Here is a 14,285-nt window from a genome sequence, read left to right as displayed (position 1 = left end):
TGGTGCAGAGGCCCGCCTAAAGCGAGGGGGAAGTCCCAGCAGAGTGAAGAGCGCACCGCTTTGAAGGAGGAAGGCGAGTGTGAGCGAGGGTTGCTCCTGGTTCTGTTGCTGTGTGCGTGTGTGGGTATATGAGGAGGGTCAGGTTTACCCCCACAGGCAGGGAGGCCTTGGCCTGCGGCTGAACCTCACACTCCGACAGCTGGTGTTGACCCGAACTGTGCCCCCCATGGGTCACCTCCCCTTTATAAAACACACACACACACACACCCCGCCTCCTGCATGTTCTTCTTTAACGAAAGTACCACAAACACCTGAGGAGGAAAGAGCATTTCTGATATTTGAAGCAAACACGAGAGAAAGAAGAGAGGCTTTCTTTAGCATTTATTTCACCTGTGTGGTGAATAGAAAAATAGGATGAAGACAAACTTTTGAAGGGAAATCTAGAGACCATTTTTAATTTGTTTGCGTAGTAAAAAACAAAAAAAAAAACAAATTCAAAACATTTGCATTAAGAGCTTGTGCCTTTCTTTTCCCTGCAACCAAGAGAGAAAGTAAAAGTATCTTTGGAATTCCATCTTGAGGGCTAATTTTAATACATATCACCATCTGTTTTATCTACTACATTAAAAGTCCTATAAATATTTTTGTCCTCATATTTATATGCTGAAGTAGCATTCAAGATTGGAGCATACGTTTTTGTTGTTTGTTTTTTTAATATTACACTTTTTTTTAAAAAAGGGCAAAACAAAAACTCATGAACAAAAAGTACCACCAAAGTTCAGCAAGTCACTTTTTTTTTTCCAGTAAAGAAAACCTTAATCGTGCAACTACATTTAACAAAAAGTAAAAGTACCACGTATGTAATCTTCAGGATATTTTCATCTTAAGCATGATTCTGTACAATTTTGCATGTTTTTCCTACCTCCCACAGTAGTCAACACAAGCGTACAATGACATAAGGGGTACAAACCACAGCTGCTATTGAGGCTTCTCCATTTCTTAGCATTTTTAATCCTTTGTTTGTCAGTAAACGACGGCTCTACCTGTGTCATCTCAAATAAGAGTCCCACTGAGTGAGGCACTAAGCCTAGCATTCCCCTGTTTGACCGTTAATGCAAAAAGAAGCGCAGACACGTTGTGAAACATGGTTTCAATTCCACATATCCGGTCATCTTTGGTATCGGGACAGCGGAATGCATAGTTGCAGTGATAAGAGAGGAAGCTGGTCAGATCTGGTGCTGCTCAGCATATACGTTTCAACTCCAGCCTCTAGAAGAAGAAAAAAAATAACCAAAAAAAAGAAAAACAAACCAACATACAGCACCACGCTGCTGTTTGGCCTCAGGGAAAGGGGCGAGGAAGAGGGGAGGGAGGGAGAAATGTCTCTTTTTTTAAATTCCTGGGCTTTGCAGGGTTCTGGGTGAGAGCAGTCAGAGATGCAGAGACTAGAGAAAGAGAGTGAGCGAGTGAGCAGAGCTTCCTCCAGCCCAGGAAGGAAGGAAGAGTTTCCGCTAGCGTCTGACTGTCTGACTTGCAAGAATGTCGCATTTGTGGCAGGGCTTTGCTCCATTTTTTTGGCAGGCTTGCTGTGACCAGCTGTCTCCTTTTTCTCTGTCGCTTCACGTCTCTTCCTTTCAACCCAGTTTCTTTGGATTCTGCTCGGCTACAGCCCCTGCAGAGGAACTCAGCTGATTGGTTTGTCGGATACGGTCCATACTGTCCAGTTGTCTTTTTTTTAATTCAAGTCTGTTATTGTCCCGTAAATTTCAGCTCAAAAGGTGAAGGTATTGAGAGGTCAGTCTGCTTCAAGTTACACTCCCCCATCCCCATTCATGAGACTAGTCTTCCATTCTCACCCCTTCCCTTACACTCCTATGAGGGGGTTTTGGCCTCGTATCGTCCTACCACATTGCCGTTTTCCTGTTTGGGGGAGGAGCAACCTGGGGTGGGGCCGCTGTAAGGGGAGGAACTGCTGCTGGTGGAAGTGGGTCGGTGTGGCACAGAGAGAGAGAGGGGCAAGGGTGTGTCAGATGGCGCAGTCAGGGGGTCCCGATCGCGCTCTGGGGGTCGCAGGGCAGCAGAAGGTGGAAACGGGAATGCCAGCGGGAATCCTGTCATGTAGAAAAGCCTGCCAACGCGGCGAGCCACCTGAGGAGACGAGAGGAGATCACATGACTGTCAGTACAGCCTGTTGAGCATTGGGTTATGGACTAATGTGTACTGAATTTAGAGAGAGAAGAAGAGAGGCTGAGAATGTGGGGCAGGCTAGTTTAAGGGAATCAGCTATACTATTCTAGCAGTTTGTCTCGGTCCTACAGACGGGAACGCACACTCAGACAAACACGGGTCCACTTGATCATACACAAACACACACACTCTCACACGCGCAGGTCTGTGAGGTGTACCTGTGAGCGGATCTTGAGTGCGGGCCCCAGCTTTAATCCCATGGTGTTGAGCAGGTGCTCCTCAGTGAGCAGTGGCAATGTCTCTCCATCAATGGCCTGCTCCCGAAACACCTGGCGGAGACACAGCCTCTTCAGCCACAGCCCCGACACACACAGAAACACACACGACCCTACACATTCGCTCACACGAACACTACAGAACAGTGGGCTCTATTCCAAAATGTTTCATACTCATTTTGAGAACGCAATTGGAGATTATCAGGAAACATTTTTGCAATATGGATGATTCAAATTGTAGAGACTGTAGTCTTTTATCATTTTAAACATCGTAATGTTGGGATTGGGATGTTTTCTATGCCATATGTATATACGGTTATCATTTATTGTGCAAAAATGACTCCAAAGGTTCATCTAAATCTCCGAGTCTAAGACAGCTGAAGCCTAATTATGGTGTCTACTTTGTTCCTTATCAGTTCCCTTGGAGTCAGGACAGCAGCAAATCCCTCCCCATACACGTCTCTGACTCCAGAAATGTTCCTCTGGCCCTCTTCCACAAGATGTCTTTTGTCTCGTCTCCTTTCCATCACCCCCAACTGGTCACAGCACATGCTGCTCTTCCCTGAGCCTGGATCTGCTGGAGGAATCTTCCTGTTAAAAGGAGGTTTTTCCTTTCCACTGTTGCCAAAGTGCTCACTCATAGGTTGTCATTTGATTGTTGGGGTTTCTCTGGGTTATTGTAGGGGTCTTTACCTTACAATATTAAGCGCCTTGAGGTGACTGTTGTTGTAATTTGGCGCTATATAAAATAAGTTGAATTGAATACCTAGTCCTAATATTTTACTCGTTTCCATTTTCCAATGATGAGAACTTTCTCTGGATAGTTCATTTTGGAACGTCGCACAGCCTGGATTAACACACAAATGCACGTTTCATTCACACAAGCTACACCTACATGCACTTTAAACTCACCGTCATTCACACAAACGTGGCTCAAACCATTAAACATGACCATGCTCTCTCATGCATCCACACACATTCACAAAAACCTTGAAAAAGCTGCAGGTTTACTGCTTCTACCTAAATATAATGACAGTACTGCAGTGGTTTTGGGGTTTGAATTATATCTTAGTACACTGTTTTTCCTCTATGGTTAATAATCAGCCTGCCCCTGGCCTCAGTCCCCTTCTCTCTCTCTCTTTCCTGCTCTCTACGTTCTCACCTGTGTGTATTCAGCACATCCTGCCAGGCTGCTTATGAAGCCGCACACATCCTCCACACTCCACTTGCTGATGTCCTCCGCAGGGTTTGCTGTGGCCGAGTCCTCCCCATCCATGAAAAGACCTCCCAAAGAGCCTGAAAAAGCAGCAGTGGGTGAAAATGATGTGTCAATATATACACACACCAGGTACAAAGGTGCTATTTGTTTTCAAATGTGTATTTTTTTGGTTTGGTTTTAAGTGTCTGTGTTAAGTAAACTAATAGATATCTTAAACTCATTTAATAAATGACTGTTACAGTTTCCTTCAGGTGCTCATTACCAGTCTTTTCTTATGCTTTCATAAAGTAAACGTGCCGCTTGCTGCTATGTCATCCCACTTTATGCCTGCAAACCAACAACCCCCTCAATCCCTCCCTTCTGCCCACGTGGCTGTGCTGTTGGTGGCGTGCATGTGGGTCACCCTGGGGTCAGAGGAAGAGGCCCTAACAGGGAGAGGCCTCCACACTAGAGACACGCACAGAGAGTGATTCTAATGGATTTCACGTGTCAGCTCTGAGCTCTGTGTGTCGTGTGTGCGCGTCTGAGTCTCTCACCCGTGTGAAAATAAGGGTTGGCGTAGGGGAATCCGAAGGGAAATGACTGGGCATGAAGAGCAGGTAGCGGTGGCAGGAACCCTGGTGGCAGGTGATACTTCAGATCGGTTTTGCCCAGTCCAGTGGTAAAAAGGTGGCGACTGGGGGACTCTGTACCTGCAGAACTACAAGGGGCGCTCAGCCTGCCTGAGCGCTCTACAGTCTCCTTGGCACTGTCACACACTCCCTTGCTGCCAGTGTCTTTACCCCTGTCCTTGGGTTTACTGCTGGACTTGGCACCGACTCTCTCCAGCCTCTCATCGCACATCTCTGTCTCGCTGTCTGAGTCCTTCATTTCCTCTTCGTGCACTTCCATGTCTTCCTCCCTTCCTCTGTCCTCCCTTCCTTCTCTGTGATCCCCACTATGGATTTGCGTCTGGGGGACCCTGCGGGCCATCTTTCTGGATTCGGCATCTGTGCCAGCAGTGGAGCTCTGCGGCTGGGTGTCTTTGGGTGTGGACGACGCCCCCGGTTGTTGCTGTTGTTGGTGGTTGAGTGTTAGGAGAGGCGTGGTAGCCCCGTGTCGAAGCACCAGCATTGCGTTCGTGCGGCGGGCCAGTTCCTCGCGGAGAGGATGGCCCTCTGGGATGTCATGGAGGCTCCGCAATGCTGGATGGTCGAGAGGAATTCCAGGAGGTAGAGCCCCCAGAGGGTCAGAGCCCAACAGACGTTGCTGTTGCTGTCGCTGGTGGAGATTTTCCAACTCTTTCTGTCTCAGCAGCTCGGCTGACATCTCAAGTCTGCGGCAGCGAAACACAGAGAGGTTTACCACACAGTCCAAAAGCTTCCTAAACCCATATCTTAATACTTTTGATGTAGGCTTTCATCATCACTTTATTAAACACACCTGGCCAGGTTCTGCTTTCTCAAGAGCTCCTGTTGGCGGGCAAAGAGCTCTGCTTGAGCTGGCTGAAGGAAACCGTAACCTGTAACAAAAACAGCACAAATGTAACAATGCAATGTCCCAAGTTTTGGAGGAATCTTTGAGTTAACATGTTACAAACTAAATCAAAGTGCCAAAAAGAAATACTAGGGTGAAAATTTGATTTTCTTTGTGTGTTGTGCAAAAGTATCCATCTGGCCTTAGAATTACTTATGACTCACCAGGGGCTTGGCAAAGAGCAGAGGGCATGCCAAGGAAAGGAGGCCGCAAGTGAGGTCCTAAGGCGATGTGAGGAGCAGTTGGAGGGGACAGTAGGGGTGGAGGATGGGACATTTCTCTGTGGACACAAATCTCAATTTTAATTTTACTAAATAGGTTGAAATAACACAAATGTTCAGCACACGCGACTTCCTACGTCAGTGGAACAGTTTTCACTTCACATTTTGATTTTTTTCCCCTCTCTCTTCTCAGAAAATTTCAGCTGCTGCTCTGTGTGTCTGTGTGTGTGCGTGCGCGAATGGTGCCACACTGCCAATGTATGCAGTGTATTTTTATCAGTGGTGCTCCAGAGGCCCTCATGTCGCCCCAGCGCCTCATCAGTCTTGTCACGCCGCAGCAAGCGCCGCTGGCCATTGCTGTACCCTGGACTGCAGCCTTTCCTTTCCCTGCCGCCTCACACATACACGCCACAACTCCAGACCCACACACATAATGAGGGCTGAATGCACAATGCCAGTGTGTCATGCTCCGACAGCTGGGGCGGCCCCTGCGTCTTGACCGGGGCCACGGGCTGAAGGACCTTCTAATTAACACTCATCCCTCCTCTCTTCTCCTCCTCTCCCCTTTTTTCTGTGTGCTCTTCTCCCTGCTTCCCTCCCTCTCTCCAGGCTGCATTGAAGCCAGTGAAAAGATGGAGCATCCTACAACCCCTGTTTCTGAAAAGGCCTCTCCATTATTGGCTTAGTCTTTTGTCCTCTTTGAGGGGGAAAGGTGCCTCTCACCTTTCCCCCTCTTTCTCCATCTCTCCCTCTGTATTACCCACCTTTTTTCTGTTCTTTACTCCCTTCTCTCTCCTTCTCTATGACCTCTGAAAAATCTGTCTGCTCTCTACTGTTATTCCTTTTGCCTGTGTATTTTTATCTCTCCTCATCCCTTCATCTTATCCTGTTTTCGCCTTGTGCATCACTTCCCTTTTTCCCCTCCCTTCTGTCATTCTGTCCCTCTTTCAGTTTGGCGTGCATCCTTGGGGGCGCGGGAATATGGCTTCTGAAGCAGCACGTAATGTGTGAAAAGTGAGGCATGTGCACTTTGACCCACTGAAGGCGTCAGAGTGTGCGAGGCTTTGATCCCAGAGTGGATGATGATGCCGCCCGCCTGCTCTGTCTCTCTACCCTCTCTCGAGCCTTTTCCTGAGCTCAAGCTCGAGCTTCTTTTACCCACACGTCTCCACTTCACTCCCCTCTCTGCTCCCCGAGCTGCTGCAATCACACCAATCAGAGCTCAGCTGTGCGCGACTGCTGCCGCACAAAAGCATACACGGGAAACAAGCTGAGGAAAACAACAGAGTCAAAACCAACACTGGGACACATGCGACCGCAAATATTGTTTTGCAACCGTGTTCAAATTAGCCAGCGCCTGCATGTCTCCCGCCTCACTAAATGGTGAGGGAAAAGAGAGAGAGAGAGAGAGAGAGAGGGGAACTGTGAAGAGGGAGGGCACATCTACGAGAGCTGGTGGATGAGATGGGGTGGTGTGGGAGGTGTGAGGTGGCAGAGGCAGCACTGAGAGGGTGGGTGGGTGTGTGTGCTGGAGAGGGGAGGGAATGGGGGGGCGGCAGCATTCATCGATCGCCTCCGCCGCTGAAATGTTAATGCTAATCGTATAACCGCTCTCTCCGGCGGTGCCTCGCACTCCAGTGGCAGCTCCAATTAATCTTGGGTGAGGGCTGTGGCGCGTGACCCTGGAGCCGCGAGCCGGGGCCCCGCTAGCCGCTGCTTATGTAATTACACCGCCCAGTGTGTAATCACCTGGCCTAATCCCTCAGGGCTAGCAATTAGCCTTCCGACGCGCAGTTCCACTAGGCTACGTTAAGGCACCCCCCAAGCCTCCCCCCCCCCGCGCCGCCCGACCATGGCTCCCGCATGCCAAATTCCCATCACCCCCCCCCACACACCCCTCTGATATTCCCCCTTTCTTCTTCCCTCTTCTTGTACCGCCTACCCTTGCCTAGCGTTAGCCCTCAAATGAATAACGGTCAATTAAAGCTGCATGACTGGGGCTGCCAGGCGTCTGCGCCACCATAATTAGGCCTAATCACGGGGAGTGAGAGAGAGAGAGAAAGAGGAGAGAGAGAGAAGAGAAGGAGTGTTTGTCTGACACTCCCCTCCACTCCCTTCCTTCATCTCTCCCTCTCTTCCTCTTTTTATAGGAGGCAATTTTGAGGGAGGAGTGGCAGACATTAGTCGTTTTGCTCTGGGGCTGTGTGTGTGTGTGTTGGGTGCTCCTACATGTGTTTGTGTGTACTTGTCTGTTTTTCTCTGTGTGGTTTTATTTTCTCTTTTTTTTTTGCACCATCTTTGCATTTTGTTGGCAAACCACTGACATGCTATAAAAAGATGAGGCAAAAAAACTCAGAGACTGAAAATAGGCAGACTCACAAATGCAAGGTGGACTCATAATCAAGCAAAACTGTATCGCTGGATTCTCTCTTTCAGCCTGTGTGTCTCCTGCCTGCAGTGAGGCCAGGGGCTCCTGGGGAATTCACTGGTGTGTGGCGACCTGTCAGAGTGGCGACAGCGGCCCCGTCCCACAGCAGCCCAGGCAGTGTGTGTGTGTGCATAAGTGCGTCTGTGTAAGTGTGTGTGACAGGGCTGCCCTTAATGACTGGAGCGTGGGGGGATTAGGAGCGCCGCGCGGCCGCCTTCGGCTCCTTCTCCGCAGGAACACATTTACACAGGAAGCTCATTAAAATGGATGAGGCTCCCTCCACGCTTGCGCTCTCTCTCCCTCTCCCACCCTCCCCTTATCTCACACTCTCCCGATCTCCTCACTCCCTATTTTTGTTCATCTCTCTCTCGCTCTCTCTGTTACTCCGTCATCTCGCCATCTCCCATCTCCTCTCTTCCTTTTTTGCTTCCCTTTCTTCATTCCCGCTTTATGCTCCAATGTCTCCCCCCCCCCCCACACACACACACACACACTCTCTTTACTTGTCTCTACCCCTCCCCTATTTGCCTTGCAGATGCTTGGTGAGCTTAGTGCCATTTAAGGCCAGACAAATGGAACGCCAGGCTCTAAGCCCATCGAGCGGCCCTAATGATTTGTTTTTAACAATGGGCCCTAATGGGCCCCAGGTAATCAATGATGAGGGGTCGATGGAAAGGTGAGCCACGGAGAGAGTTAGGGAGGAAGAGAGGGGAGCGCTTCCATCTCTAACTCACTCCCTCAGCCTTCATTCTTCATTTTATTGCTGTTATTTTTTTTTTTCAATATACCAATTATCTCCATATTAATTTTCTCCTCACTTTTGCACTCATTCTCTCTGTCCCCCCCCCCCCCCCCACATCTCTCTCTCTTCTTTTTACTAGTTCTGTTTATCGTTATTTATCTATTTCTATCGTCCGATAACGATATAAATCACAAAAATGTAACATTTTCTGTAAATTCTGTGAATCTCGGGCAGCTCGACTTGCGTGAAGTGTTTCCAGCTGCGCGTCGTGTAGCTGGAGTCGAGTGTTTTAACCGATGCATGAAACGATACATTTTTAGACATAAGTTGTAAAGGCCGCCGTTTTCTTTGTGCGTATTTATTACACAGCGTGCTGCGGGGAAAAGCCTGTTCTAACGTTTGAGTCTAAGGTTTATTTTTTAGCACCTGGCCGCTCTTTTCTACTTCTCATCCGTAAATAATCGGCTCTTTCACGTGATTCAGTTTATTTTGAAAAGTCTCAACAGGATCTTGAGCTTTATTGCGAAAGGTTTATGTGGAACATAAACAAGCGGACACGTGATGATTTTACCGTCATTGTTGCTAACGACAACGCATAAAAACAGGCGCTTGTCCGTCCGTAGTGTGGTTATATTAAATATAAGAGAAAGAGAGAACTTTAAGAAATTAATATAGCCACTACAGTGACCGTCAAAACCATGAAAAAATATTGCTGTAAACAGTTTATTTTGCGACACCACAAAACAAACAATAGCGTAAAATGAAACGATAGACGTTTTTATATGGTCATCCGATATATATCGTTATATCGAGCAGCCTTAGGTCCATTTGTCTTTTCTTCCTGTACTACTGCTTGGACAATAGCACAAGTGATAGACAGATTAAACTGTTTCACTGAGGGTTAAACAGAACGCACAAGCAGGGAAGAGTGAGGTAGAGACAGACGGACGGACGGATGGAGGTAGGGTGAGGCCTAGTTAACTCTCCCCGGTCCTGTGTGGCTAATTACTTTGTGTGCTGTCGGAGAACAGCCGCGGCTCACTGAGTACATTCACACTGCACCACTGGCCTCTCTCACACACGCGCACGCACACACAAATTAGCAGACATATTCACACAAACAAACCCAGATTCAATCCGCATAGATGAGTATGCATGCAGACCGCCAGCTTGAAAAATGGAACAAACACATGAACACTCAGCCCCCCCCCCCCCCCAATCTTGCCACAACACACACACACTATATACACCCCCACAGTCTCCCAGAGCTGCACCACACAGCGCCTGGCCGCTCTGCTTCCTGCTTATTTCCCCCTCCTGCCCCTCACCAACCCCTCTCTGCCTCTCTCTCTCTCATGCACACACAAGCGCACACACCCTGCTGCCGCACCGCCGGCCCATTATCGATCCCCCGCCTCTCCCCGCGCCACATAAATAATCGACAAGCAATTACCCGCCCACTCCCGCTGCCCCTGGCTTTGTTTGGGAGGCGCAGGGGCCAGCGCTTTGGGGGGGAGGGAGGAAGAGCTGGCGTGCAGGCGTGCAACTCCACAGTGGTAGCCAAGAGGTTATTGGATCCTCAGTTTAGCCATGTATGTGGAAATGCACACGCTCACACCAACTCTGCAGCACACAGGAAAAGCCAAATATGAGATCAGATCTCGCTGAGGAAGGTGGGGGTGCTATACAGTGCTGTGCTGATGCAAACTGGCAGGTGATTAACTCCAACTCTTATGGTATGAAGTTATATACATGTGCCAGGTGGATGCAGGTGTTAGGGTTTCTTTTTTCCTAATAATGAATAATGCCGGTATTTGCTTCAACAGCTACAGCTGGTTACGGCAGCGCTGATGTTTTTACCTGTCGGTATAATGTGCGTCCCGATGCTGCGGCAGGCCCTGCTTGCGTCTCTGGCTGGATGAAGAAGAGCTTCCCGCCGAGGGCAGGTGAGCTTCTAAGGCCACTGGATTCCTCACCGCCGCAGCCAGCGCTTCCTGGCGAGCTCGCAGCATGTCTGCATTACGGAGCAAAGGGGCAAAACAGGGGAAAGCACGGCAGGAGGAAAAGAAATGAGATGATAGTGTTGATGTGACAAAGATGGGATAAATATGAAAGAAAAGATGGATCAGAAAAGAAAGAGGATGTAAAGGGAGAAAGGGTGATGAAGTTTAGCATCCAGTTGTATTTTACTGAACATTTGTAAAAACACAATTCAACTAATTATACATTTAGCTGCTGATATTTGGCTTTTAATATGTGATACAAGTTATTAGAACAAAAAACAGAAGTGGCACATGCTCTCAAAAGTTATTTATTATCCTGTAGTGATGGATTTAAGGGTCAAGTATGCAGGCAGCTTATAAAAACACCCAATAAGTCATTAAGAACTCCACTCGGCCTCATTCCATCTTTACACTGAAATGATGGATTTTCTTATCCATTCATCTACATATACAGATATCCACACAGAGTTTAAAGCCATGTGTCTTGCTTTGGAACTGAGCTGACCCCATTTAAGTGAATGAAAAGTAAAATTTCTGCTATTATTTTTTCTGATATTTATTTAAAAAAAAGCCTGCTGTGCAAAAAGCAGCACAGTATGTGCAGAGTGTTTTTACCCCTCACAACCACCACCACCGTGCCTTCTCCCTCCATCTCTACCTGCCCTCTCCCCTGCACCTTATGCCCTCCACCTCTTGCCTCATTCCATCTCTTTCTTCTCTTATCCCCCTCTCCCTCTCTTTCTTTTCCTCCCTCTCCCCGATTCTCTCTCGCCCTCGAAGGAGAAGAGGACTCATCATTATCAACCCAGGCCAGGCCACACCAGGAGACATGGCTTCTAATGAGAGAAAAATCCATCCTGCTTTCTCTCCTCCCTCTCACTCTCTGCCTCAATCTATCCATCCCCCCAACCCTCCCCCAACTTTTTTTTTTTTTTTTTTAATTAGACAGATCCCTCGGGAGCTAGGGGCCATTTCCGCCGCCGGTACGGGTGTGATGTGTGTTTCTGTGTGTCTGCGTGATTTAGGTGCTTACGTGTATGTGCCCGGCTGTGTGTGTGTGTGTGTACACGCGTGTGTGCGTGTGTTGAAGCAGTTGAGCGGGCGCCGAGGTGGGGGGGTGAAGCGACAGATATTAATGCGGCCTAGCTCCGGTGTATCGATCTGTTTGCTGCGCCAGGCCGCGAGGGACTCTGCTGGCGGCAGACAAGGGTGTGTGTGTGTGTGGGTAAATGGGGGGGAGGAGGATAGGGAGGGTTGTGAGAGATAAGGGAAGGATCAGAGGGAACTGAAGCCCCAAAGCGCACGCGCACACACACACACACTCTGTTGAGCACTTGCATACAAGGTGCAGTGAAGACAGGGTAGGATAGTTGACCTCTATAAGTTTCCTTTGGTCGCAGTCCCACCTCCACCAATTATTTTGTATGTCTGGCTCAGTTAAAGGGTTTACTTTAGCAGTTTTGTTAGTCTTTAGGAGCACCAAGCACCCAACTGAGAAAGAATGGTCACAATAAAAGCTGCAGAGACAAACACACCAACTTTTAGTTGATGTTTAAAATAACAGTTTGGCTGAGGCAGATGACACTGAGCCATAAATGTTTCCAGGGGATTCTGAAAAGTTAAGAGGCCATGAAACACTTGCCGTTCATTAAAGTTCATTAAATTACTAATGTTCTAAGTATTTGTTATTTATTTATTTACTGATGAGCAGCAGACCAGCGTTTTGGTTTCACTGTCATGTTTTCATTTCTAAATGCGACATACGTCCTAACATTAATAAATTTCCAGACACATTGTTTGTGTTTTTGAGATCCTACACTTCCCATCATGCTTCTCATTAGACTTTTAAAGGAGTCCAGCCAGCCGGACATTTATTTTTAAAATATGAAAATCAATCTTAAAACCCCCAAATATGATTTCCCAAAAGTAACTAAGACCTTGAATTTGACAGGTGTAACAGGTGATATACTCCCTTAAATCGACACAGTACAAGCCTTATGACCTTTGCTTCTCCGTCTATTATTTCTTCCTGTTATTCTCTACATGTTCACTCCATGGAAACGATGCATCACTTCAATATTGGGTCCATATTTTCTCTCTCCCTCCCTCTCTCTTGAATTCTCTTTCATGTGAACTGAGAGCAGCATGTTCACCTGGGGCTCTAACCCTCTCTTTTTCTCTGTGTGTGTGTGTGTGTGTGTGTGGGGGGGGGGGGGACAGATTAGGTGCTCGGACTCAGAATGTTCCCCTCTAAAACTCTTGTCTCATGTTGCAGCTGCTGGCACACAAGAGGAGAGCCCCTCTGACTACAAATTAGAGTCCTAATTGCAGATGGACACACACACACACACCTCTTTCTTTGCATGAGTTATTTTGGGAAGTCCCAGTTTGTCATTCGGACCCATTCCACTTATCCCTCTTTTGTGCCATCCCATTTTTCTCCCCACCACCATTCCGGGAGTTGGGCCTAAATCCCCTCAGTTAAGCCGGGCTTTCCTCAGCACGAGAATACAGGGGAGCGCTGCGCTGATGCAGCTTGGCCGGCCCCGTGATGGATTTGGTGGACTGGCAGGTACACAAAAGCCAGCATCTATCCGCTAAAGCGCACCATACACCAGAAAATTAAGCATCTTTTCAGGAAGAAGCATTTATCAGCATTTAGCCAGTATCATAGGCTTATGCAGCTGTAAATATGCGGCATGTGTGCTCATGCTGAACGTCCTCGTCCTTTGACCAAACGCACTGCTTGATTTTTTCACTTTTTTGGGATGGTGCTAGAGGTGTTACGCACAGCTCCACATTTCGACGCTGACTGAACTCCAAGAGACAAAACAGGAGAAGACGCCCCCCCCATCCCACCCCTCCTTTCACTTTCATCTGGATCTCTACCCCCACCTCTCATTTTCTTTTCTCTCTTCTTTACTCTCCTTTCATCATATCAAGAGGGAGGGAAAGTCCTCCTGGCCATTTCTACATCCCTTCCTCCCCTCCACCTCCACCCCCAATTTCAACCCTCCACCCCCCCACCCCCACCCCTCACACCCACACCCCCAATCACTTCTTTTGGTACTCTTCTTTTGCCCATCAGGTCCAGAGAGAGAGCCTCTCTCACACAACACGTTGCAACTACACATTTGCGTGCACACACATCTAGACGCATGCAAGGAGACTTGCTCTTCACCCCCACCTCTCCACGCACGCACACTTTCATTTTCTGTGCCCCACACTTCAAACACATGAAAGGATGCTCTGCGGGGACCAAGGCTAAAGGGAGAGTTGGCGGTAAGGAAAAAGGAGGAGGAAGAGGGGAGGTGGTATAAAAGCAAGCATGAGAGGCAAATGTATAGGAGAGATGAGGGGCCCCGGGGGGGTGGGGGTGGCGTAGGTGGTTAAAGAAGAGGGTCATGGGGGCCTCATTGGAGACCAGGTCAATGTCAAGGGGCTCGCTCTCGCTGAAATGATTCACATCGGCCTCTCAAGAGACAAAACAGCCATCCCTCTGTCCTACATCCTAAACTGTTCACAGTGTGGTTCCTAACAAGCGCCACCTGTTAATTGGAGAAAGGGAGGATGTGGAAGCAGTGTTGTGTTTGGCAAATAAACCTGTAAACAGCCAGTGGATTTATAGAGAAATATGGAAGGGTGGCTGTCAGCACTAGCAAAGCCTGCACTGCCCGTGGCTCCTCAGCCACTGA

The 14,285-nt window shown here is 48.3% G+C and overlaps 1 protein-coding gene across 5 annotated transcripts in view; it reads right to left on the bottom strand.

Moving 5' to 3' along the window:
• Positions 1-366: 366 nt before the first annotated feature.
• samd11 (sterile alpha motif domain containing 11) overlaps positions 367-14,285 on the bottom strand; it is a 50,055-nt gene continuing 36,136 nt past the window's right edge. For 3 of the 5 annotated variants that reach the window (XM_086278210.1, XM_086278211.1, XM_086278212.1), the window contains 7 exons: positions 10,448-10,601; positions 5,361-5,476; positions 5,104-5,182; positions 4,218-4,996; positions 3,625-3,758; positions 2,406-2,516; positions 367-2,148 (listed from right to left, as the gene is read on the bottom strand). In XM_086278210.1, coding sequence (XP_086134336.1) covers positions 1,873-2,148; positions 2,406-2,516; positions 3,625-3,758; positions 4,218-4,996; positions 5,104-5,182; positions 5,361-5,476; positions 10,448-10,601 — 1,649 coding nt within the window. In that variant the 3' untranslated portion in view covers positions 367-1,872. The other 2 variants (XM_086278213.1, XM_086278215.1) reach the window with 2 other exon arrangements.

The sequence above is a fragment of the Aulonocara sp. 'chitande type north' Nkhata Bay genome, linkage group LG20 (assembly GCF_057382095.1).
Source record: "Aulonocara sp. 'chitande type north' Nkhata Bay isolate Kocher_YH1m ecotype deep benthic linkage group LG20, A_spYH_male_GT1.1, whole genome shotgun sequence".
Taxonomy (NCBI): domain Eukaryota; kingdom Metazoa; phylum Chordata; class Actinopteri; order Cichliformes; family Cichlidae; genus Aulonocara; species Aulonocara sp. 'chitande type north' Nkhata Bay.
The sequence above is the reverse complement of the archived record's forward strand: the minus strand, read 5'-3'. Positions and strand labels throughout refer to the sequence as shown.